The sequence below is a fragment of the Pocillopora damicornis genome, chromosome 3 (genome assembly GCF_964200805.1).
Source record: "Pocillopora damicornis chromosome 3, jaPocDami1.2, whole genome shotgun sequence".
In the NCBI taxonomy this organism is placed as follows: Eukaryota; Metazoa; Cnidaria; class Anthozoa; order Scleractinia; family Pocilloporidae; genus Pocillopora; species Pocillopora damicornis.
In genome coordinates, this window is record NC_142672.1 from 24,057,205 (window position 1) to 24,083,054 (window position 25,850).

Below are 25,850 nucleotides of genomic sequence, written 5' to 3' on the forward strand. Positions count from 1 at the left end.
ATTAATCACAAACAGACACGACAGAGACCTAGAAAGTATGAGATGGCATCTGCAAATTTTTCTCGTCATTTCAAACAAAAGTTTGATCGGATAAGGAAAACGCTGACGAATTCATCTGCTCAGACGCAACATAAAAATACAAACACCATACAAAGAATTAAAGAATCAGAATGGACTAATTGCTCTTCATCGAACATAGAGTTCTCAGACTTAAACTAGATGAGCAAAAGAATATTACATTGAGTCCGTTCATCATTGGAAAAAAAAATTTCTGAAAGGCGTTCATCTCGACCGCAAAAAAACTGGTTACTAACTAAACCGCTGACTACTGATCGTTCTCGACCCAGGACCCAAATTTGGACCCTAGTTAAATTAAATTAAATCTTTCAAAAAAAATGAAAATGTTACAATTTACTTACTTGAAACTATTTGGGCGGTGAAAACTTTTGATATAATAGAAGCACCAGCTTCACAATTAAGACACAAAACGTAAAATGAAGACTAAAGTAAACAAAACATTGCTGGACAAAATGAGCCGAAACCACTGGAGTAATATCGCAGAGGTCATGGGTTCAAATGATAATCCCGTACGGTCCTGAATTTTTTTTCAGGTCTCATTTCAATTACTAGGTCAGTAGTGTTTATAGCTGCGAGGATCGCTTACATCTCATTTCTTCACCGCAGTGCACATATATGATTTTCATATATTTCTAGTAATTATTCACCACTTGGAAGGTTTATTTGGATCCAAAATTGTGTCCAGTTCCCAGTTGGCTTGTTAGCTCAGTTGGTAGAGCGCTGCACCGGTTTCTCAGAGGTCCTGGGTTCAAAGCCCGTACAGGCAAATTAAAGAGGTATCAATTTGCTCCAAATAAATAGCAAAGTTGGTCGCCCAGAACATGACAAGCTTAAAATACTCTGTGAAAGGTTGCGTTGCAATATGCCAAATGAAAGCAAGATCTGGAAATTTAACGTCCTTTATTTCCGATTACCGACATGCAAAGAAGTTTTCCCTTGTTATGTATTTTATTCTTTAAGTTCAAGATGCCTTGTAATCCTAGATCCAAGTGCTTCCAAGTAGAACTTATGCTAAATATAGTAAAGTGTTAATTAAGCAGATGGTAGTTTGATCATTGTATGCATGCAATGACCAATAGATCAAATGCTTCTTTTCAAGGCATACCTTTATGGGGAGCGAGGAAAAAAGAGAACCTGGAATAAAACTCTTGGTAAAAAGGCGAGAGCCAACAATTAAGTCATTCCGTGTGCTAAAGCATTTCCGAGAAATTCGACATGCTGACATCACTTGATATAAGTACCTAACAACTAACTCAAACAATCCCGCCCTATGAGATCGGGGGTTATAAACACCAACTGCTTTTTTTTTTTTTACTAAATCTCAGGGCATGAAATACCGCTCAGATCGAAAAATCTCATTTAAACATATCAAAATCTCCTAGCTTTATTATCTTTCGCTCACAATAAACCATCGAACCATCTACTCCACATTTCAAGAGGAAATTATTTAAAACTAGACCCTGTGAGCAGGGTAACTGGGATACCTGATGGTACTGTATCCTTGGAATCAAGCGTAGCAATACTACGGGTGACGGACTAGTATACTGAAATAGTGAGCTCAAGTCTGGCCAAGGGCATACACCTATTTCAAAACATAGGCACGCTGTGCATGCAAGAGTTATTTTTTGAAGGCTGGGTGGATTACTCGAAACATTGTAAGTGGTCTACATTCTTACAAAAGGAAAGAAGAGTATTAACGCGGAAAAGAACGAAAATGTCGAATTACCTTACACACAGGTATTTTGTGGTAGATTATGTGTGTTGTGCGAATAACTGTAACCAAAAATAAACTGTATCGGTGCCACGGATACCTGTTAGTACAAAATGCAGACAGCAGACCGGATACGAAATATAGACTGCAGACTGCAGAATGGGTACAAAATGCAGACTGAGAATCTGAAAAGTTCCTGCGTCTGGTATATTACAGCTTACGGAGCGTCACGCAATCGCTTTTCCGCGATCAGCCTTCACGATTATTTGCACTATCGTGAAAAATTCCTGGCCCATTTCTTGATGAAAATCGATCGTAATATAATTTCAAGCCTTCAATGTAGTCTTCTTACCTTGCGTGCGAGGTGGTTGGTGTAATGTCTGTACGGATTTTACTAACGTAATAAAAGTAGATGACGTGAATAACAGTCATGGTAAAGCAAGCTTAAAACGCCAGAAATCGCCAGAAACTACAACGGATACACAGGGTATGGGTAAATTTTATTGATTTTACGAGAAAAATGTTCATGTTTCGAAATATTTATCGTTGTAAATCAACCATATTTCGTTCCCTATACTATTCCATATAACGTGTTCAAATTTTCAACAGTTGCTCTCGTAACTTAACACCGAGTCACACAACGAGGCGTGAGCTTGGGCGGCCTGTGACAAGACAATTACGTAAAGAATACTTAACATAATAACATTATACACAAAAAACACGGGATTTTGGATCATGTATTTATTAAACAAGAACATCCATACAACTACAATGAGAACAAACATAAGATTCACCTTTCTGATCGTGAAATTAATACCATTCGCACTGTTATCGTAGCTACGTTCCCTGGCATCAAGTGAATCCAACGTGGCGTCTTTCTCCACAAGCAGTTTGCATCCATTAGAGTTTTGTTCTTCAGTCTCACGGTAGTAGTGTTGTGCAATAGATTGCATATAGTATATGCAGTTTGGTTTCAGATTTCAGATTTTGCTTTTTACAACAAGTGTACGTTTTTCAACTAAGACACTGCCATACTTGGCATACAAGGCATACAAGGTATACAAGGCATTCAAGGCTTTCATAGCTTTCATAGCTTTCAAGCGTTCGCGACTCAATCCGTTCCAAAATTACCGCTCAACAACATCTTTTAGTGTGGATTGCCCGCGAACAATACGACTTGTGTATGCGTCTGTAAGTATTTTGAGCGTTTGCGTCATAATGCTCCAGGTGATCAAACACGTTGAAATACAAAACGACTGACAAAAGAGTTTTATAAGCAAAAATCTCGTGGTTCGTCATGTGAACCGGCTCTGTCCGTGCATGACAACGTCAATCATCATCAAGATAACACGCGTGATCAGCATGTGAACACCTCATTGGATCACAGTTAGTTGTCATGGTGTTGAGGGCCCAATGACCGCTGGGTACTATTGCGCAATTTTTCCATTTTGTGGCTGAGGAAAAAAATAGACGACAAAAAACAAAGGCATTTTATGACTGGGCTACCACAGGTATCCCAGTAAAAAGAATGCAAACTGAGTAGCAGAATGCTGAAGCGAAAAACGAATTCCAAATCTTGTGCGACACGTATGACTCGTGACAGAGCTGTACTGCGAGCGCCATAACATTCAAAACCTTATCCTGACATAAGCCCAGTAATCACGCTATGCCAGAAATATAACAGAACGAAATCGTAGACAGCCAAAGATGCAATCGAAGATAGAGGCATGTTGGCGTGTGTTTCCAAGTCACGGAACATCGTAAGGTTTTGTAATGCAGGTAATTTAGTGTTAACAACTGAGTTGAAAACGTATATATCACGTACGTATCACTTTACGTGTATCTCCGCCAATGTTATTTACTGCATAACTTGCACTTACTGCAATAAGTTATACATCGGCGAAACAGGAAGACGACTAGGTGACCGATTCCGAGAACACCTTCACGACGGAATCAACGAGCGCTTTTCGTTCAACTAATTTATTCCTGTTTTCTCGTCACCATACTCCCACCAATGGCGTAGCTCCACTTTCTGCATATAAACCCACACACAGCCTACAACTCCTCCAATCGCTCTGACGAAGGGCTAACGCTCGAAACGTCAGCTTTTTTACCCTTTACGGTGGCTTTTTTTTGTTTTCAACTCAGTTGTGAACACTAAATTACCTGCTATACTATCCCATCGACGCAGCACTACAGTTTCTTTAGAAACTTACCCCTTCATTAAGGTTTTGTAATGTTTTTTTTGATCAAATTCTTACCTCCTTCTCGTTTATAAGGATTATAACAGATAAAATTAAATGAATAAGAGGAAATAGTGTTTTACGATTTCGAATTTCCGTGTAGATCTGAAAATATCCAACTTTTGAATATCGGTGAAATATGCAGGTAGAGAACCTACGACGTCATTTACTCGATCCAGTTTTTAAAATACGTCATATGAGCTTAAAGTCCTTTAAATTAGAGCTATCTGGGTCAATATGCTACCCAACCTCAAATCCCCACATCTTAGTTGACATAGATTCAGCAAGTGAGCACTTCTCTGCCTAATTACAGGCGACCCTCAATCACCAACTAAAACGAAACTGTGTCCTAAAATAAAGCCAGCTGACTTCGAGTGCTACCAGACGTTTAGACCATGCAGCTCTCGTTCCAAATTTTTTTTCTATGAAGCATTCTGTCGACTAATAATTATTAACTTCCAAAGGATGTATTTTCTTGTGGCTTTCAGATATGAGTGAATCTCGTCCTGAGTACGACATCGCAGTGGTTGGAGCCGGTGCCTATGGTACAGCCGTACTAGGCCAGATGTCCTTGCATTTGGTACCCAAAGACCAACAGGAGTGTCGTATTCTTGTAGTGGAATCCAGCCAAGAATTAGGACCGGGAATGCCATATGCCAAAAACATGACCATCCCCGACCACATCGTTAACATTGCAGGTGGATGCACACAGATAACAGCCACCTACATACCGCTCTCTGAGCAATCCGATTTTTTAATTTGGCTTCGCTCACTCTCTCCAGAGCACCGTGCCAGTCTGGAAATTGAAAAGATTGAGAGCCCGGCCTGGCTGCATAAACTATTTCCCAGATTTGTGGTGGGCCTCTACCTAAGCGACCGTTTCAAACAGTTCGTCGTGGCACTGAAGAAAAAGGGATTCATTGTTGATGTGCGTAAACAGACAAAGGTCACTTCAGTTCGTCTAACAATGGGCAATTTGGATACGAGCTATGGATATAAGCTTTGTTTTGACAAGGAGAGTAAAATCTTCGCCAAATATGTATTTCTTACCACAAGCCACTGGATCTACAACAGATTTCCTGACTTTCCACGCTGGCTTCCTTCGCCATTTCCACCAAAGGAAATACAAGAAAAGAGCCAGCTTGGTGGGAACATTGGAATACTTGGATGCTCCTTATCAGCTATCGACGCCGCACTCACGCTAAGCAAAAAGAACGGATCATTCCATGCCAGTCGTCAAAGAGGCAGAAATACCTTGAAGTTTGTTCCCTTTAAAGGAGCCGAGGAATTCAAGATGACGATGTATGGACGGAAGGCATTGCTACCACAGACCATGGGCGTGGTTGTGAACAAAATCTTTGCTCATAAGTATTTAACACCTTCCTCGTTTATTCCCATAATAGAAGCCAATGATGGATTTTTGCCTCTGGATGACTTCTGGTATCATCTAAAAAGAGGGATTTATGATGAAGTTCCGCACCTTCGCCCCCATTTTCCAGACGACTGGGAGACAGTGTCGCTGGAGGACGCTGTCTCTAAGCTGTCTCTCTAAAGCTGCTTCAAGCAACTGACCCCGTCGACAGACTAAGCCGTGAGCTGGAAGAGGCAAAAGATAGTCTAACTAGCGGCGTACCTCTTCTTCTTCAGAATGTCTTCTATCAGTCCTATGCAATATTTGACGAGGCTTTTAACTACTTTTCAGCTGAGGATCGCATCAGGTTTGAAGAAATTAAGACCGAGCTCCATCTGCTAATTGGGCCTTTTCCAGTTCAAAATGCTGAGAAGATCCTGTCTCTAATGAAAGGTGGCTACCTGAAGGTTACAAGGATTGGCAAAGATTACGAAATTGACGAAGCGGAAGATAGATGTGGCATCAAAGTATCGTGGAGATCAAACGAAGAAACAACTTTTGAAGCCTGTGATGTGATAGTAGATGCTACTGGTCAAAAGGGTGCATTCGAGAAAGATCCTTCCCCACTGACGAAATCTCTGAAAGAAGGGAAGCTCGTCAGCGAGATTTTGGTTCCTTTTCGGAACATTTTAAAGTCCCAGAAGCATGAAAATCATCCAAATGTGGTATCAAGGGATGGAGCGAGGTATTTCCGTCCATCCAGTGCTCTCATTGACATGAACAATTTTTCTCTCATACCTGCGGCTAAGGATCCTCATGCGCCCCCTATCTACTACATGGGACCGTTTACAATGGGGCAGGTAGCATTTCCTCAAGACATGAGCGTAGTTACAACCGCCGCTGAGCGGTCCGTAGAGGATCTTATCGAGAGAGGTGCGCTAGAACGTGATGATAGTTATTCAGCCGAGCAAGATCCGATGCCAATGTATGGGTGGTTGCCGAACGCCAAGGGAGACGTGTCTGGGCAGATGGGTAGAATGACCAAGATCCTCTCATCCAAAAAAGAAAATTCTCAAACCAAAGAGCTGTAGGTTTTGGACTGTAGGACAAAAGCTGAGACACGTGGGATTCGATAGCGATATGATATGCTATTGATACACCAAACAGTACTAATGTCGTTAATTAGCCCCCACATAAGATAAATCCTGGAGGTTTTAATTTTGTTGATACTAAAAATTAGACATCACCTCTTTTAAAATTTAACCATGCCTTACCTTTAACCTTATGCAATTTTTCTAAATTTTGAAAAAAATAGTACATACCACCGCATGGTAAATTTTCATAGTGCAACTTTCCAAAACGAGCTAAGAACCCGCTGTTTACTACGTTAAGAAAAAGGTCTCGGCCGAGCTGTACGAAGCAAGTTTTAGTGAACCCAGGATAGAGGAACATTTTTAAAGCTTCACAGAAAGGTTCATTTTTAATTTTTCCTTTCTAACCATTTACCTTACACTAAGTTAAATCCCACAAAAAAAGTGGCTGAACCAGTAAGGAAGAGAAATCTGTATACAAGAAAAATCTTTACCAAGCTACTGATAACGTTATCTACCTTTAATTTGATGTACTACTGTCTGTTAGATAATGGCGGCTCCTTTTAGTTGATAAAATTACTGGAAACGTCAGGTTTACGTGAAAGGAGCAGAGAATATCAAAGACTTCATGTTAAACTTCCAGGCCTCTTGGCTGAAGGTTCAGGTAGTCTAAAACTAGTCGTTGCATTCTATCTTTCTTTGTTTGGCAAGTCTGTGGTCAATATAGCGTAACCCTCTGTTTCTTAATTCGTTCATACGCTGTACTTCCAAGGAAGCTCCTCAATGTACCATGATTGGTCTTGCAAGCCTCGCTGATCATAATATTCTGGCCATCTTGCACAACATGTATTCGATCATTTGCTTGCACTTATCTTTCAGAACAAAAGTTATATCCGGCCTGTTGTATCGCGTGCCTCTGTCAGTGATAGTGCTGTTGTTAAAACTAAGCTTTTCCTAATCATTCTTCAGGGACCGCGTAGCAAGTTTTTGAGTGGGCGGCTATTTTTGGCTCCGTCTTTTTTTGTTAAATTATGTTTTGTTTAATTTGTTGTTATTTTTGCGAAAAAGGGGGGAGGGCCTTAAGCCATCCTCCCAGCCCCTCCCTTCGCACGGTCCCTGTTCTTCTACCACTTCTTGCCACTTTCTTTCTTTCTCTACACTCCTTCCGCACCAAATCAGGACAGCCACTCACCACCAAGACACCACACAGTTTCCGAGCAGTCACTGCATAGGGAGTCTACACAGAGGAGAGTCATTTCTGCTATCGATGCTAACACTTGCCTGCGTTGGTTCTCAGCGCCCGGTTGTTCCTGTGCTGCGCAGATTATCCCATTTCGATTCCTGCAGACATCCACTCTACAATCATCTCCAAAGTTCTTGAGAAGGGAAAGGGGCTCTATATCGTCTTACAACCCTTGGGTACCTGGGTATGTGTTAAATTCCTACAAAATTCTCCCTTTCTCGTTAAAGAGGGGAGTCGTTTCTTCTTCGACTGTGACAAGTAAAGATAATTTTAAAATCTTTAAAAAAAAAACACACATACGCAGATATTTCTTAGCAACCAAGCGACAGAAAACGATCTTAATCTAGCCTTCTTTTTTTTTTTTGGTTTGATGACCATGGAAAGGTGAACATTTTGGATCTGGTCGTTTTATCAATCCGTATTTTTTTTTCGCTTTATATGCCAGGATTACTCGACCGATCGAGACAAAGCAAAAACTCTGTAGGAACTTAATCTCCAGCACAAGTTTCACAAGATTGTGTGGTTATGTCGTGTGTAACCGCGACAGATACAATCTGCTTTGGTATTTCTCGAGGGCTACGACCGTAAACAGTTTGAAATTCCCAGCTCGATCATGCTATTTTTTGGGACAAATTTCCACCCGTTTGTTTAGTCTGACGCTCGTTGGTGATGAGAAATAAAACATTGAGAGACGTAAAGTTCATCTTGCCTTCATCGGTGGCCAAGTATTTATTTAAAAATAGCTCGTGAATTTGAGAATGTAGCCGAGCTTGCCACCTACTTACGTTAGCAAAACCCACAACAGAAAATTTAATGAATTTACCGCGTGTGTCAGGTAAATGCATCTTAGCGAGGAAACTCACCCCAAAATGTTTTATCCACTTTAGTACAAGACAAACAATAATCCCAAGCGTCTCTGTTACATAAATTTAAATTTCTATATATTTGGCGAAAAAAAATATGGGCTTACATAATTTGTTTGCTCGATAATTTTTATTGAAAATAAAAGGTTTTATGAAAATTAAAAAAAGATTCATGTTATTTCACCAGAAAATTATGAAAATTTATTGTGACACAACACATTTTAGGATCGTTTTTCTCAAAACGAAGGAACCGGGATGGAAAGACATTTGTTTAGTTTTTTTAATTGCGATTTTGCGGAGAGAAAATTTGCATCTGCCTTTGCATACAATTTTATAGAACAATGTTATTGTCTTCGGCGAGAGTGTGAAAGCTGCAATTTATTTCTTTTTCTTTATTAAATAATCAATGAATTGTTCCGATTTCGTTTTCATTGTTTTTATCGACAATTCTGTTGAGTGTAGGTAATGGTATAATATGATCTTCCGGTTATGCGAGGAAATACGAACTGCGCCAGCTTCGAAAAATACAGAGTCACTGAACAGATCAAATCTGTGTTGAATGTAATTAACTCAGTTTCTCCTTTAATGTGTTTGTGCTTCGTTGTGTTTTATTCACAAGATTCTCTTCATTACGAAAACCCGGCACGAACAGCTGGTATTGGAAACCATAAATGGACGCAGAAGTGGCCGCAGTGAGCATGCTCAGTGGCGCGAGGCTTAACCGTTCGTGCGAGCGATAGAGGGAAAATGGCGGGTAGAGAGTTTTGACATGACATCGAGATCTGCGACTTTGTCAGTTCTCTTGCGTAGCAATAACTGGCGAGAATGGAATACGAGAAGATGGACGATGATAGGTAAGAAGGCTTAATTTCTGCCGTGTGACGAACATGTCGGGATCACTATTAAGTTCAAGGAGAATAATGTCGCAAAATTACGAATATACTTCTTATTAACACCGATCGAAACTCGGAACCGCATCCTGGCTTAGTTTTTGAAACACTTTTAGGCGCTGACACGGGCTGTGAAATATCTTTAAGATCGGAAAGAAGCACTGCCAGAGACGCTCTTATCTTCAGCTTTGGGGAGAACTATTATTATATTTTCAGCATTTTTTTTTCATTTAGAGCGAGCAAAATGCTCATGTTTACCATTACATCTCAGATCACCTGTTTTAACGCATTTGTTTGGATTCAAATGGTTTTCTCTGGATGACGTCACATACGGCTATGCATCGGAGGAAATCTTGCAAAGTTGAAAAAAAACTCTGAACACAAATATATACAAGACTTTGGCTAATTTCGTCATAAACGATTGGCCTGCAACAATAATATGCAAATATTACCGCGCGACAAGAAAGCAGAATAAATCAAAACTAAATATTGATCAGATTGGTACTTCCTGCATTGATTGGAGAAGGAAAACCCGCTATTCTAAAGCCCATCGTTGCTTCTAGACTTTACTCGAACATTTTAGCAGGCGAATTGTTACATACGAATACAGCAGTGCTTTTTATTTAGCATTACATAAGGCGTTGAATTAGAATTGTTATTGTGGCCTAGCTGGAATATTTCATTTTCTTTTCTCGCTGTCGCCAAAGTAATTACTGAGCTCGCAAACAGCAAATCGCGTTTTCTATCTTCAAGTTAACTGAGTCCATTCCTGAAACAATTTTGAACATACTTTTTTAGCATTGTGAAAACATAACGAGTTGTGAATAGAATTACATGATTAATCAACTGGAAAGAAATACAAGATTACGTTTTCGAGCCATCTGATCAAACGTCGAAAATGTATGCAGCCTGTTCGACCGAAAGTGATTTATGACTCGGATCAGCTGACATGATCTTCCAATTTCCGCTGATTGTGCACGCCCGATTTTCACATGAACCCAACCAAATAGTGACAACAAACTATAATAAACAAAGTAATCCAACAATGTCACGTTATGTCTGAAAATTCCTTTTCCGCGGTCTAAGGTCAAATCTGATCAAGTTACGTTTTATTTTTTCGAAGGAAACCGGCTGTCTTTGATTCCCTTTAATCAAAGAGGGATTCACAGATCGTTGCACAGCATTTTAAAGCTTCAAATGCAAGCAGAAAATTTTGCTTGCTTTCTCTAGTTGTACGTCCGCAAACATTGATCAGCTGCAGCGCCAAATAATTAAGGTATCGAAATTTCTCCATGCAACTGTGAAACCATAGAACTTGCTGGCAATGGGCTGTTCGGCGGATAGAACCATGTGCAATCATAATAGCAAAAAAATTTTTTCCCTCACGGACACCGAGAAGTATATCGGATCATTAAGGATAGAACAAAGTTAATACCAGGAGAGTGGGGAAACCTCCAAAGATAGATTCAGCTGCAATGAGTGACGTTCGAGAGGCGCCGTGAAACAGTACCGTAAGATTTTGCAAAGACATTTGGTTTGCCACTGAATCTGAAAAAAAACCATAACCACGGCTCAAGGGTAGGGAGGGTCAGTTATTGATGGCAGCTCTGGACGTGAGAAAGAGGAGAGGAGTCGGTAAGGGTGTGGAAGAGATTGGGTCTTAGTAAAACCAAACCTCTAAGCGTAACGGAAATATGTCTAGTTTGTCATCGCACAAGCTGGTTTTCCTAAAGCTGAATGAACCCTGTATAGTATAAGCGTTCACGAAAGACCTAAGACTTGTATCAGAGGTTTGTTTATGTGGTCCATACCCGTTGAACGGAACCGAAGTGCAAATGATATTCGTTGCCTATCGAACTCATTCACGTTTAAGCAGTCGCATTTTACCCCGGACGAATCTTTGTTACCTTGTTGTATTAAATATTAAAAAGAGTGGCTTTATCTGTTTGAATACTCATAGTTCACCTATGAACAAAAAAGCTTTTTTCAAACCGCAGATCAAAATAGGAGCAATGTGTTTTAGCGGCTCGTGTGATCAGCTAGCCTGAAATGGACACATGAAATTTTGAATTTTTTTTCACTTCTTTCGTTTACCTAATCTGGCATAGTATACAATTCACAAGCGCTACGCCTAAGTTCGGCCTGGTTTCACGTTGAAACTGAACATCGCATAAGCAATTGCAAAGACCCATTAGATCTGCAAATGTTACAGCTAAAGAAAAAATGGATGTAAATTCAAACCTTCAGTGATCCGCAAAGTCCAATGGCCTCCTGAAAGTAAGTAGGTTCTCCACCAAATCAGCGCAGGTGATTTAGTTTGCCATGAACAAGCGAGAAGTCTCTGGTAACCCATACAATTTTTTTTTTTAAATTATCCAAACTTTGGGTCAAAAGTCGAAGGAAGGCAGATAAGTAATCGCAAATTCTTGATATAAAATCTTCATTGTTGTCGGTCCATTACGCTGTCAATTAACCACTTAAATCCCTTTTCAACCTCTTAGTGACGATTTTTTATCACGATTAAATAATTGATTAGCATAGTTTTCTACGTTCCAGTCTGCGCGCGCTGATGTCTATTACAACAATCATTCATGACTTCTTGTCACGTTTTCCGATGCCTAAATGTAGGATACCCAGATTTATTAAAACTGGAAACTGAGGTTCTCTTTTCTACTTGTATACAGAATACCATTTAACCTATAATAAATCAGTAATAGCAGGCTCTAGAACACTTTATCGACCTGGGGATCTAAACCAGCACTTAAGGGCTCACCAATAATATGTCAAGAGCACCGTGAAGAGTGTTTTCAGCTTAGAATACTAAGGGATGAAGTAAGTGCATTTGCAGTAAATGATAGATAACTGTTCTGACGAATTTGAAGATTCAATAAAAAAAAAAAAGACTTCAAAGAGAGATTACTGCTCCAATAAAGTGGCATCCTTTTCTAAAATTTTAATGCCAAGGGTAACAATCACAATTTTTCCAGCGGTAAATGACGAAGGGAAAAAGTCTCTTTGAGAGTATGACTCATGAATGTTGATCTACGCTTCCCTTTATTGGCTTTTGAGGTTCATAAAAAGAGATTACGTCGGACTCTTTCACCCATTTGAGCGACTTATTACCGATGCAAATGAACTTAAATACTACTGCATTGTTATGAATGACGCCACTTGTAGATAAACGTTATTTTTCACAGGATAATATGATAAAAATGCAATTACATGGTTACTGAATCAAAATATCGAGATCTAGGCGCCCAGTAAATTTTTCTCAGTTTGGGGAACCCAACACCCATGACGAAGGTTTCTTTGTTGATTTGATTTCTTGGTTTTTTTTTTTCTTTTCTTTTTCTTTTAGGAGGACAAGGGTTTAAGATACCATGTAGGATTCATTAAAGTTTACTTTTTTTCTTTCGGTAGTAGTGATGAATAATTGATCTCTGAAATTTCCCAGAGAGCTAACTTTTCATGGGTCTTTAAGCTCTTGAATGTACACCGGAATAGATTTTAACAAGAGAGGCGGTGGTGTCATGATGGCGTTAGTATATCAAAAGTATCATTTTTTCACCGCCCATAGTTTCATATAGGGCCTTGCCCAAGACGTATTTGTACAATCAATTGGTATAGAATCTTTTTGGTGATAAGGAAGGCTAACTCATTCATCATGAAATCTTTATCCTTCGTTCCATGTCATTATTGATGCCCTGAGCTACTCGAATTAAATTGGTCACGTGACCATGGTGTTTCGGGAATGACCCGTGTGTGACGTCACGATTTGCGGGAGCGAGTGCTTGGTTGAAATGTAATGGTGTACGGTGTAGCATCTTCTTAACTACCAAATTCGCTCGGTTTCGCCAGTATAATGGCACCGCATTCTGGTGTCAATGGCGAAAGTAAAGGAGAAGGACAGGACCATGCTCTTGCGTAAGCATTTTGTGTTTAAATTGTAGTTTGTGTGGCTTTTTAAAGAACCTGAATATGTCAACAGCGTACCGAAAAATACCGCGTGCAAATCTTTGTAAGGATTCAACGCAGTTTCATCGAAAGACTCCAATTTACGTTGATACTTTCAAGGTTTCCTTGTTTCGTTTCAGTCTTGTGTTCTTTGGTTAGTCGGTTATTGTTGGCACGTTCAGGATCGGTTTGCGGTTGTTTAATACAAATACGTTTTTACAATTTCTACTTCGAACCTTTGATCCGAAAGGAAATGGAAGTTCATCAGTTGATTGTTTAGCTATTTGTCACACGTAAACGATGATTGTTATTATTTAGTATGGCTTCGTCGTTGTTGTAAGATTGCAGTAGCTTCATGTGTAACCGGTGGGATAAGTGTTTTGTGAGTTTGTACATAACGGCTCGTCTGATTTCAATATCTCCTAGGCGTGACTACAAATAATAATTGCATTGATTTTTGTACCCGCAACTGTCGAAGTTTATCACAAATTTCCATGTTTTTCGATCGAAGCAAATGAAATAGGCAAAATGTACTCGATTCATGTTAAGTCAGGCTTCTTTTTCTTAACTGTGTAAGTTAGGTTTCGCACACATTTTACCTTCGCTTGCTGGGGAATCGAATTGAGTGGATGCTCTGTTTCTGAAAGCGCAGTTTGCAGAATGGTGTTAACATCTTGTCGCTTACAAAATTAGTCATGTGATCTGCTGAATTACTTGTTAATTGTTCCAAGAAAATTGTGATTTTTAAGAAACTGACAGACAGATTGTTACACTTTCGGGGAAAGAATTCCCATCAGTTCAGAAGTTCCAACGCATGAACCGTGAAAATATGTAAATAGCTGTTTCGAGTCGGGTTTCTTGATGTAAACAAAAATGATTTGATAAATAAACTAATATCAAGTTTTCGTTATTTTAATTAAGATCCTAGTTTGAAAAACTTTCCACTGAATTTGAGGTGTTATTGTAATGATGAACATCACAGCTTAAAATAATTCTTAAGTACTTGCCCTTTTGCTAACTTTTTAAAAGTTGAACTCGGGGGTGATGGAAAAAACACATTAAGACAGGAATAACCATGAATAGGCAACATAACAACCAACAAAGGCTATTGCAACTACATCCTTTTAAAATATCTGCTGGTATCTTTAGTCAAATAGTAGTTTTACCATGATGATCCTGAACAGGGAACTTAAATTTCATTTTCACAAGTTAAATAGATCTGAGGCAATGGGATGTATTAAGGTAATGTTTCAGCAACAATGTAATCAAACTTGGTCAGGTTTTTTTACAGGGGGGAAGTAGAAATCAATTATGTTATGCTGAAAGAGTAAGTGGATTCTATTTGAACCTTAATGTTTTAGAAAATTGCTGCTTAACTTGAATCCTGTCACGTAATCTTTCAGTTTTTAGCAGTTGTATTATGTTCATGATCTTACTATTGATTTCCTGAATATTAGAGAGTCATCTTGCATTAGTTTAAACTGTCAACCTCTGTATGTTTAAATAAGAAGAATTGTATTTGCATAAATTTTATTTGGGAAAGACAGAGAAATTGTGTATGTTAATTTTATTAGCAGCCAAAATATGGCCAAAAGAGCATGATAGATATGAAGCTTCACTGCAGGGCCACCAGTTTATTATGGGCAATGATGTGGTTTATTTAGTCTTGTGATGCAGTCAATTTTTGATGCAGATCTCTGCAATGATGTCATCTAGTTATTTTTAATTTTGAAGAATGATAACTATTTGTATTATATGTTAACCAGTTTTTTATACTTATACATGTCCATAAGCAGGAAGCTTTTAAGTCAGTCATGACTTTATTCGTACCATGTATTCCTTTACATTATCCTGAATATTTCTCTATGAATTTTGGTGATCCAAATATTTAATTAAGGTACAACATTTTTGGAGTTAGCAAACTCCAAGACAAATGATGTTTTGTCTGTGTTTTTACCTTATCTTTTTTTTTTTTTTTTGCCTTTCGGAGGGTTTTCACTGTCTCATAAATATCTTGGCTAAATGCCATAAGTGAAACAATTCATACAATCAACATGATTTAAACCGCCGTTAAATTTTTTCTTGCTGCAATTTGAGAGTCTGATTTGGACATGTACCTGAGCATTTTCTCTGGAAGTAGTTGACAAGATTCAGGGTTAAGACAAATATGTTATTTCTTTTTGTCTTGTCATGCGCGTGGGACAAAGAAAAAATTCTGGGTCCCCATGAGGAATCAAACCTCAGACCTTCAGATTCTGCGCTCTGATGCTCATTCAAGGGTTTGTTTACCAAATTATTTGGAAAGAATTCAGGCATAGCAAAATTCTTAGTCTTGTTACCATTTTGTTATTTCAGAAAAGACGGGGCTTCACTCTATGATGTTCTTGGAGTTGACAAAAGTGCAACACAAGAAGAAATTAAGAAAGCGTATAGGAAGGTGAGACTTGTAAACTTGTAAACTTGTCATGTGATTGTAATGTGGGCAAATGGTTCAAATGGAAATTGAAGTCCATACATGATTTTTTCTTTTCCTTCAAACATTCAGCCCTTATTGTCCTAACATCTCAGTATCACTTCTCTTTTGTGAAATGCATTTCTTAGAAATTGTTCTTTGAGAATTTGGTCCTCAGTCAGAAGTTTTCTATATTTTTGTCATCTTTGTGGTTGACAGCATTTTTATGTTATAAGGATAAATAACTTATTGGCTGCTTGTGAAAGATATAAGACCTGCACAACTGTAAATTTTTGAACTTTGAGCATTCAGCAAACTGCTCGAAATTATTTGAAATTTTGGTATTTACCCTGAAACTAGATGATTGTGTGAAATTTTATGTTGGGGGTCACATTGCTTTGAGCTCTTTTAACAGAGAACTTTTCTGACTTATGTGTTGTTCAGAAACACTTTTTTTAGTCTTCAAATCAGATGTGAACTCTTTTTATTGATATGTATACACTCACATCACGGTTTCTTTCAGAACACACTGTTAAAACTGTGACTCTGTTGCTGATGCATCATGCATGGATAATTTGTGATTAATTTTAGGCATAAAATTACTCAGAATTATTTGGTCCTGTAATTGTTGGTTGTAGCCTTCTGTTCTGAGATTTACATTTATAAGTATTGATATGCCACCCTACTACTAAATGCATTAGACTTACTATAAACCTTCTGATTGCCTGAGAGCATACAGTCAATATACAATAATGTGTGAAGTTGAGATGATAACCCAATGTCTTCAGCAGATATTGAGTTATCATGTGGAGTTCAAACTATTCCTAGTTTGCGAGCCCCTTTTTTATGTGGTGTTCTCAAACTTTTGCAAAGCTAGAGAGAAGTGTCTTCTTTTGCAGATTGTTTAGAAAAATGTGTAATAAAAAAATTGCTGTATTGAATTAAGTTTTTACATGATATCATTAATTATCAAATCTTGTGACTGTGTAACTCAGACCTCCGCATTGATAATTCATGATATCATGCTCAACCTCATCCAGTAATTGCTCTTTGTATGTCATTCTGTGTGTATCACATTAATGGCCAGCAGATTTGTTAATTAGTTTTCTGCCTTTTTGTCTTTTAAAGACATCATTCATTATCTTAGAATTATGTGGTTGAGTTGTAGGCTCACTGTCTACTAGTCTGACTCCATCACTATTAGGGTATAGCAAGCTTGTATTTTGTGCATTCTCCCATAAATACACACTGTAAACAGTTACCTACATTGCATATGAGATGGCAGATAGCCAACAAGGCTGGTATCACCTATCAAATTTGCATGTGTAATATAAAGGGATTTTTTCATGGAAAGTGTGCACAAACAAATTTTATTCAAGAGTTGTGATGCATCAAAGAACTAACAAATGAGGGCAGCTAACAAGTGAGTTTTTTATTCATTGCAACATGTGGATAAAAATTGTTAAGCATTTTCCATAGCATGATGTTTTTATTTCATACATAATGATATTTTTTTTTCTTACTGACTAAGCCACTTCAAAGATTAGAAGCCCTTTAAGTGCAAGAGCAAATATTTTTAAGAACACTGCCAAATCTGCTCTGTAACATGATATTCAGTCTGTTTACAACTATAAATTTAAAATTTTGTTATTTGTTTTCACGCTAATTTGCTGATGGCAAGACTTAACTTAAAAGTCTCTTAAAAGAGAAAAAGGTAATTCATATTTCAGCAAATCTTAGCACTTCCTCTTTTATTTTGCTGTTACAGAAAATCAAGTGCTTGTTGCCCTCCTTTTGAAAAACTATCATTCATGTGTTTGATTAAGGGAATGATGTACTTTTCACAGTCATAATTGGTTTGGTATTTTTGTACAAATCTTGTGCATGTTTTTTTTCCCATCTGTAAATCTCAATATAAATGAAGTAAATGTGTTTTCAACGACTTTCAAGAAAATATCCAAATAATTTGCAGAATATGTGTTTTTTTGTTTTTTTGTTTTTGTTTTTTTTTTCATGGAAAAGTCTGTGGTTATGAGGTCAGGTGTGTTGGCCTGTCAAACAATCAAAATAGTGGAATTTATGATATACATGTACCATCTTAATGGCTATCTTTATTAATGTAATATATAAGTGTAATCACAATTATAGTGTTACAACAATATCAGATGTTAATCAAAAAACTGTTTTTGTTTTATTAGATGGCACTGAAGCACCATCCTGATAAAAATCCTAATAATCCTGAAGCTACAGAAAAAGTAAGTCAATCTTTGCTTGGGAGAAAAAGGAAATGTTCATACTAACATGGGTCTTAGAAAACTCTGAAACTCTTAGAATTTGGCCTTCTTGTTATTGACAGAAATTTTAGCTTAAGGGACTTTCTGAAGGGAGACACCACTGAAACAGATATGACCCAAAATGCATTAGGAGCCATCAAGGATTTTATGTATGTCTCCATAACTTGTCCAAATTCCCACGAAAATGCGTAGCAAGCAAGAACAACAACACATTTTTCTAACACAGTTGATGAAGCTGTGATGATAACAAAGGAAACAGTCCAAAAATCCACCAGGATGTTACAAATATTGGCTCTAAGCACACATCACTAGTAAGAATGTTAACCCTCTACACCCTAACATCAGTTTGCATTTTCTCTGTACTGTTCTCCATACATTTTCTAAGGTGCTGACAAGGAGAATTTGTTTAGCAACTAAGAGTTTCTTTAGTTGGTGATCATTTTCTTTATTCTCATGACATGAATGAGTGATTCAGGGGCGATATTATAAGGAGAAGTTGTGCTGGTCACTGCGAGGGGTCAAAGGGTCAATTAATTGATGCAGGTTTTGGGGAGTTTTAATGATCCAGCATGTTTGAACAAATTATGCATATTCCGTGCATATTCTGTGCCTCACACTCAGTCAGAAGCCTTTTAATGTTGTGACGTTGCCACAGTGATCCTTCATTAAAACAAACTCTAAGAATAATTCTTTTTTCTGACTTTATGCAAATGTTTGTTCTTTTTCAGTTTAAGGAAGTCAATCACGCACATAGTATATTAGCTGATCCCAGTAAAAGGGAAATTTATGACAAGTATGGCTCTATGGGTCTCTATATAGCTGAACAATTTGGAGAAGAGGTAAGATCAAATTTATTGATTTTTTTTTCTATTGAATGAAGCAATATTTGTGCAACTGCGTGTTTTTGTTACAGAGATTTTTTTGAAATTTTCCCAATTGTTTGGGGTTTGAAAGACTATTTTAGAAATAACATCCCATCATGGAAAGCCGTGTTTACATGTTTATTGAAAGCATTATCAAACCCCAAAAAACTCCCAGTAACATCACAAGACATCATTTCATTTAAAAGACCTTTTGTTCCACAACATTCACCTCTACATGATGCCAAGTACTATGCCTCTCTCATTGTAAATTGGTGTGATCTGTATCATAATAAATAGAGATTTCCACAACATAGGCTTCTCAGTACATGAACAATATCTCTGATATAAACCTTTTACCCTGGTGACCTGTGAGCAAATTCTTCTCTCGCTAAGAAACATGTTTCTTTAACAGTGTATTGAAGGATAAGCAGAATTGATTAGTTATCACGGGACAGATTAAATGTCTTTTATTAAAGTTTAACGCCCTTTTCCCAACCCGTTCCCCGGTATGGAGCTATTTGAAAATGGTATTGGTGACATTTGGTGGAGGATACATGTAGTAAAATTTAAAAAATTATTTCAACATGCAAAGTGTCTTTTTCCCACTAAGGAAAAAACACTCCACGATGATAGTGTTCTTGTAAACCTTCCGGTACCGCATTTAATATTTAAGTCCTCAGGGATATGAAAGAAAAGTTGAGATAGTCTTGATAGTTAATGTGCAAACGAACGAAGCAGTCGAACGAAGCAGTCTGTCCTTTGCCTGATATTTTCATGTTTTTGTTTTCATGTTTTTTTTCTTTACATTCAATTGCACGGAAGTATACTGCAATTCAGAAATACATGTATTCTTTCGTTACTGAAGCTTCGCCTGGCATAGTTGAAGGGAATTACAAATAATTTTTTCAAGGGAATTATCGCTGAAAAGTTTTTTACAAGGAATAAAATAGTAAGGGTCGTATTTTGCTTGGTTTTCATGCCTACTGTCTTCTTGCCATATGAATTATTTTTTTCCAGTTTTCCTCCCTCTGTAAATTTTTTTGTATCAAAGTCCAGCCCGAAAAATTATTAATTTAGCATGAGAGATTTTCATAACCTACTCGTAATCATTTTCAATTATTCATTCAAGAATCAGACCAATCAATGTTATAGTATTTGGTCTTCAAAGAGAAGGGGAAGAGGCTGAGTCCATTGTTTTCAAAGCTAAACATTTTGAAGGGAAGTTACACCTTGGTTACACTGAGAAAAGAGGTAAACTTGTTTTCACACTGAGAGAGGGCCCCATTCGTGCAATGTACAAGAATTAGTGTCAATTAGGTGATAATTGAAAGGAAAAGAGCTGATTTATTTTGAAGATGTCCTTTCCTAAAAAAAAAGAAAGCACTCCAGCTGATAATAAAAGTTCTTTGTTTTGGCGTTGGAATCGGCTTCAAGTGAATGCTACGGAAGATTCTGAATTGCGGAATGTGCAAACAGTTTACGATTCTCCCAAAGTAACAAGCCATTCTCGGTTGCTTTTTGGAGCGCAGAGCAGAGTTTTCGACGCCGAAAATTCCCTCAAGATGGAAAAAGATTCGAAGAAGAGACACTCGCAGAAAGATTTTACGGAGAATTCAACTTCAAATGGAAGCCGAGAAAAAGAAATTGAAAATGAAACTAAAGTTATCGCTACTGTAATGGACGCCGAGAAAGGAAGATCAAACCCATTCGAGTACTTTAAACAACATCGATTTGATAAAGAGCTGGACCTGAACGGATGGGTGCTGGGCCCGATAAGGGCATATGAAATTGCCACGGAGCTTCTCTCTTCTTCGACTGTTGTGAGTTTGTTTCTCGCAAACAACCGCCTTGGAAACGAAGGGGGCAGGGCCATTGCAGAAGGATTGCTCGGGAACTTTTCTGTTAAGGAGCTGGATTTGTCCGGAAATATGCTCGGGCGAAACGCAGTCTCCAGTATTGGAGAGATGCTCAGAAAAAATCGAACTCTGGAAAAGTTGAATCTCTCGAGAAACGACCTAACAGATCAAGACATGGAAGTGTTTCTTGAATTCCTCTGCGGCGAAATTATCTTAAAAGAGCTGGACTTATCTCGTAATATTCTATGCGATCAATTCGCTGAACGTATGTCTCGAGTCTTAAAGAGTCATTTTATTCTCGAAAAGCTTTCCCTCAACTCAAATCAGCTTGAAGTAACTGGCTTACAAGCCTTGATGCCCGGTCTTCGATGTACGCAATCGCTTCGGGCTTTGAACATTTCGTGGAATTACTTGTACGACGTTGGAGCTGAAATTCTTGGCGAAATAATCGCTGACAACGAAAGCCTAATTGAAATTTCAGCCTGTGGAAATCTATTCACAGCCAAAGCAGCCAGCTTCCTTGCCAAGGGGGTTGTTAATAACTCAAATTTGAAAATTCTTCGCATTGGTCAGAATTTGATCCGAAACTCGGGAGCGTATGCGTTCATTGATGTCTTATCTCAAAGCGGCTCGTCTTTAACCGCGCTTGAGGTTTTGGATATCGATGGTACCATTGTTGACCAAAAGTTTAAAGAAAGAGTCGAGACTAAGTTTTCTGAAAAGCCTGGTGCTTTAAAGGTAGTCAACGCTTCGGTTGTGGGTGAAATTTCGAACGAGCTAGAACAGTTTGTGGAAAAATCGCCTGAAGATCTTTCGATCTGATTCAGGTCCATTAGCTTCTTATTTTGAAAAAAATATGTCATGAAATATTAATTGACTGATAAGGAGTAACTCTTTAAAATTCACAATTTTCATTTTTGCGACAAGGAAATTTTGAAATGTTAGATGTAGATTACCTTGCGTACAGAGTTTTACAGATTGATGTTCTCAATATTCAGAGGGGTGAAGCGTGTGTACAACTTCTGTAGAATGTCTCTTGAATAGATTCAGTTCATTTAACCCTTTTTTTTTACATTGCACATTAAACTAGCAGGCTACTTTTGATGTATCTAGTGCAATAGTAATGAGACATAGAGAAGATAAATGATAGAAATGAATAACTAAATTCATTAGATTTCATTTTTGTCTTTCTAACCTCTCCAGCGAAAGAGTTGTGCGATATCGAAAGAAACTTGGAGCAATTTTCAATTGAGCGTTAAAGGAATCCGGTTTTCATCTTGTCTCATCAGGGTGAATCCAATTCACGCTATGATTGGCCCAGAAAACTCCTACTGGTCACTCAATCAATCAATCAAATGCAAATCTAAAACCAATAACGACTTGGCGGCCCGCGTTTTCCCGCGCTTTAGGGGGTTGGGTTTTTTTTTTAATTTGAGCTCTTATTGGCTCCAAATGGTATTTTCCTCACTTCTATTTGGCTTTTGTGAATACCTGGGTTTTGCTTTTACGAAACTCAATCGAAAAGCGCAATATTTCCTCTAATGTCGCTATTACAGTAAAGGGAATATCGCCCACTCATTTGCTGATTTCTAAATTGGTTTCATTTGCACCATTTGTTCTTAAGGCAACCTTTGGATGAGTTCCCACGAACAAAGCCTGACGAATCAGTCATTAACAACCTTAAATTGCTTTCCTTCTTCGTCCCACAACCTTCTACTGGGTTTGAGAAAGTCTTGAAAGGACGGTGACGACAACCTGATACAGCCTTAGCTAGTTCGTGCCTGTTCTCTTTGACTTTTACAAGGCTTCAACCTTGAGATGATTCCTTTAGAATCTAGAGGGTCTCTTAATTACTTATTCAAGAGAGAAAAGAAGTCAGTCGGAATTATGCTGCTAACTTTCTTCTCGTTTTTATCCGCAGAATGTCAAATTGTACTTCAGGCTCAACAGTGGCTGGTGTAAAGTAAGTTCACTTTAACAACCGATGGTAAACAGGAAATCGTGCAGGTTTTTGTTTCTATCCAGAAAACAAAGAAGCTTTCAAAGTTGATTTCATCGAATGCAAGTGCCTTTGAACGCTTTTTAGTCATGTGTAGGGTCGAAATGTGAATGCGTTTTTGTGGCGTAAAGCTTTGTGTCAGAGTACGAACAGTTTCAGTGTAATTAGTTGGTAGTTGTTTAGGTCATGTCAAAAAAGATTTTGAAGGATAATGAAGATCATTACATTTATAATGAATGGCCGTGGTAGAGCACTTATTTTATTTTATTTTTTTTTTTTTTTTCTGTTTCGGATATTTTCAGTAAGGCTACTGTTTGTACTTGCTCTACAATGCCATGTCTTTTGAAATTCTGTTCTTTTTATCGAGCGCACATGATAATTTATCTTGTTGATGTGGTGACGAGTCGACCATATGACATCGCTAATCCTGCGCGCACGCGTTTATTTGAACAGGCGCTGTTCATGTTCTGCGGAATCATAACTTGCTGTTACTTCTGCTGTTGCTGCTTCTTCTGTTGTAATTTCTGTTGCGGAAAGTGCAAGCCAGTTCCAGACGAGCAGTGGGAGGATTTCGAATTTGACGACGTTAAAGATGAGGAGGATCCGATAACGAAGCAGCCCGGTAGTAACGGAAATGACACAAGCAGCGAGCAACCCCCCAAATCACCTGGTGTTGACAGCGCGGCCAGCAACAGTACAGCGAATTCCGCTATCCCCATGCCTTCGTCGTGAATGACGTAGCATTAGTGTTCAAAGGGAGTGGGGTGGGTAGAGTATATATTTTTTTTTTGCTGGCGGCCATGTTGGATACTTGAAGGCTTGTACAATGAAGGCAACATGTTCTAGGTGACGAGAGGGTTAAAGATATAAAATATTTCTAGATTCAGAAGGATAAATCGTAGCAAAGGGTATGGATAGGCTTCTGAGATCTTAAGCTAACAGCTCTGAATTGAGATAGCTTAGGCGACTGGAAGGCGCTCTTCGGTTATTCAATATGGCTGCCAGCACGCGTCGTTTGCATGAATTGTTAGCTTAACTTTTTTCAGCTATGGGAAGAAAGGTCAATGTTGTGAAGGTTCTTTTTTTCAATCCTGTTGAATCCGCGTTATGATAATGTAATATTAAACATATTGTGAAGGGTAGTTCAAGTCTTTTCTATTTTTACGTTGACAATACTACTTGTGATTTTTTTTCCTGTCTAAATTGGTAATGACCTTATCTCTCTAGATAAATAATTAAATGAATTGTTTATGAAGTAATGACGGATGGAATGACCAAGTTTGGAAGTTTGGCTTGCAGGAAATCCAACTTTGCGTGTGGGAGTAGGGAGTGGCTGCTTAACCCGTTAACTCCCATGAGTGACCAAGACAGAATTTCTCCTTACAATATCAATACAATATTAACCAGATAAATGATGAGATTAAAGAAAATTTTCCATTTGGGGATAATGAGTTGATCCAATTCCCAGAACTAGCATTACAAGAATTGTATGGCTGATAGTAAGGAGAATTACAAATTTGATCTGGGAGTTAAAGGATTAAGACAAATCGTGTGACTGTGGTAACATCTTATGGTTAATTTTCTCATATCGTAAGGGAATTCATATCTTCCCACTTATAGACGCGTGTTATATTTTTTCTTTTTTTGTTTTCCCATTTCATCTGGTTCTATGAATGGGTCCTAATCGGTATTACCTTTTGGTAGCCTCTTGTATGGATGCTGAAGTTCGTAAGGACGAAGCGATTTATAATTTTTCAGTTTGTAGTTTAGAAACCTTAACTATAGTTATGATGCATGTCGGTTGACCTTCGACATGACTGGTCAGCAAATTGTGAGGGAACTTGTTTGATAGCGGTTTTTTCCAAAATGTGTCGCTGGTAACTGTTAGTTATATCATTTTCATTAGAAGTTGAGTGGTTGTTCAGGCCATTTTCGTTGAATAATAGGTGATATTTACCTTTACTTAAACAAATAACTTTATTAAGTTGTATCAGATATGAAATTGATATTTTTTTCGGTTAAATAACAAAGGAGCATTAGACGGATACTGATACACGAAAGAATCTTTGGTTCTTGCAGTACACAGCTCACTTAAAGGTGGCTACTCATTTAAGCTTTGATTACGATACCTTGATTTTAATTTCCGAATCTAACAGCTCTTAGTCTCCTCTTTGTTTTTCTCTCTCCATTGAGACTTGTTTCGAACGAGATTTTTCACCACGGTATGATAGAAACCTGAGAAAAACACGGCGATATTAAAAACTCAAGAGCGTTACTTACCTGCCATATCTAGTGTAGGTTTTGTTACGCAACTTTTCCTCTTAATCACAAAAAAAAGTGGAAGCCATTCTCTTTTTTTGGCTTTTTTTCTCTTAATTGTCTGCGTTTGTATTTTTTCTCACAGGGTTTAGTGTCACCGTAACTGGATATCTTTCGTTCTGCCTGTCAACCTTTAATTTTGAAATCTCCGTTTCAACGAGGCAAGTTCTCACAGAGAGTTTCTTCGACAGGCGAACATTATATATTCATATGTTTCAAGTTGTCAATTAAGAATTCCGTTTAGGTTGTATAATAAGTTATTTCAGTAATTGTGATGAAGAATTTCGCAAATAAAGGTGCGAAAATTTGGATGGTTTGACTCATAATTGCCCAGACATATTTCACGTGTACGAATTCTGCCTTAGATAGCAAAACTGATGTGACATCTGTAAGAGGCCTGATTGATCATTCATTTTCCCCTACTGGCGACTTTACATTCCTTAGTCAGCCAGTCCTGAGAAGTCAGACTCAGAGAAGAGGTTCTAAGTAGTCTCGTCCGTTACTTTGATCAGACCCAGTTTTGCCTTTATTTTTAGACAAAGAAAGGTGGATCGGCAGTGTACGTAAACTAAATATACTCACGTTCTCTAAACTGCAACAGAGTTCAATAGACGAGCAAGACCTGCCCTTTCCCTCCTTGAGA

At 38.0% G+C, this 25,850-nt stretch overlaps 3 protein-coding genes across 4 annotated transcripts; all 3 read left to right on the top strand.

Moving 5' to 3' along the window:
* Window positions 1-4,522: 4,522 nt before the first annotated feature.
* On the top strand, window positions 4,523-6,614 carry LOC113683166 (uncharacterized). Its single transcript, XM_027200378.2, is given in 2 exon segments — window positions 4,523-5,578; window positions 5,581-6,614. Coding segments are annotated over 2 exon segments (1,950 nt in total). The 3' UTR covers window positions 6,475-6,614.
* Window positions 6,615-9,239: 2,625 nt separating this feature from the next.
* LOC113683169 (dnaJ homolog subfamily C member 5) lies at window positions 9,240-25,514 on the top strand. 2 transcript variants are annotated; one of them, XM_027200381.2, is made up of 6 exons: window positions 9,240-9,434; window positions 15,780-15,861; window positions 18,075-18,131; window positions 18,899-19,009; window positions 22,811-22,852; window positions 23,342-25,514. In XM_027200381.2, the coding sequence occupies exons 1-6, from the start codon at window positions 9,406-9,408 to the stop codon at window positions 23,618-23,620; spliced, it is 600 nt and encodes a 199-aa protein (XP_027056182.1). In that variant the 5' UTR covers window positions 9,240-9,405; the 3' UTR covers window positions 23,621-25,514. The 2 variants fall into 2 exon arrangements, with proteins under 2 accessions (XP_027056182.1, XP_027056181.1); XM_027200380.2 differs by lacking the exon at window positions 9,240-9,434 and adding an exon at window positions 13,236-13,394.
* On the top strand, window positions 20,230-22,059 carry LOC113683167 (uncharacterized). The gene has a single exon (XM_027200379.2). The coding sequence runs from the start codon at window positions 20,389-20,391 to the stop codon at window positions 21,709-21,711; it is 1,323 nt and encodes a 440-aa protein (XP_027056180.2). The 5' UTR covers window positions 20,230-20,388; the 3' UTR covers window positions 21,712-22,059.
* Window positions 25,515-25,850: the final 336 nt, after the last annotated feature.

What these genes read in the sequence shown, in the direction of transcription:
- LOC113683167 (XM_027200379.2), top strand. Translation starts at nt 20,389, where the DNA reads ATGTCCTTTCCTAAAAAAAAAGAAAGCACTCCAGCTGATAATAAAAGT.
- LOC113683169 (XM_027200380.2), top strand. Translation starts at nt 13,333, where the DNA reads ATGGCACCGCATTCTGGTGTCAATGGCGAAAGTAAAGGAGAAGGACAG. An exon ending in TTAAGAAAGCGTATAGGAAG is followed by an intron (nt 15,862 to 18,074) that starts GTGAGACTTGTA and finishes TTGTTTTATTAG; the next exon opens with ATGGCACTGAAGCACCATCC. An exon ending in ATCCTGAAGCTACAGAAAAA is followed by an intron (nt 18,132 to 18,898) that starts GTAAGTCAATCT and finishes GTTCTTTTTCAG; the next exon opens with TTTAAGGAAGTCAATCACGC.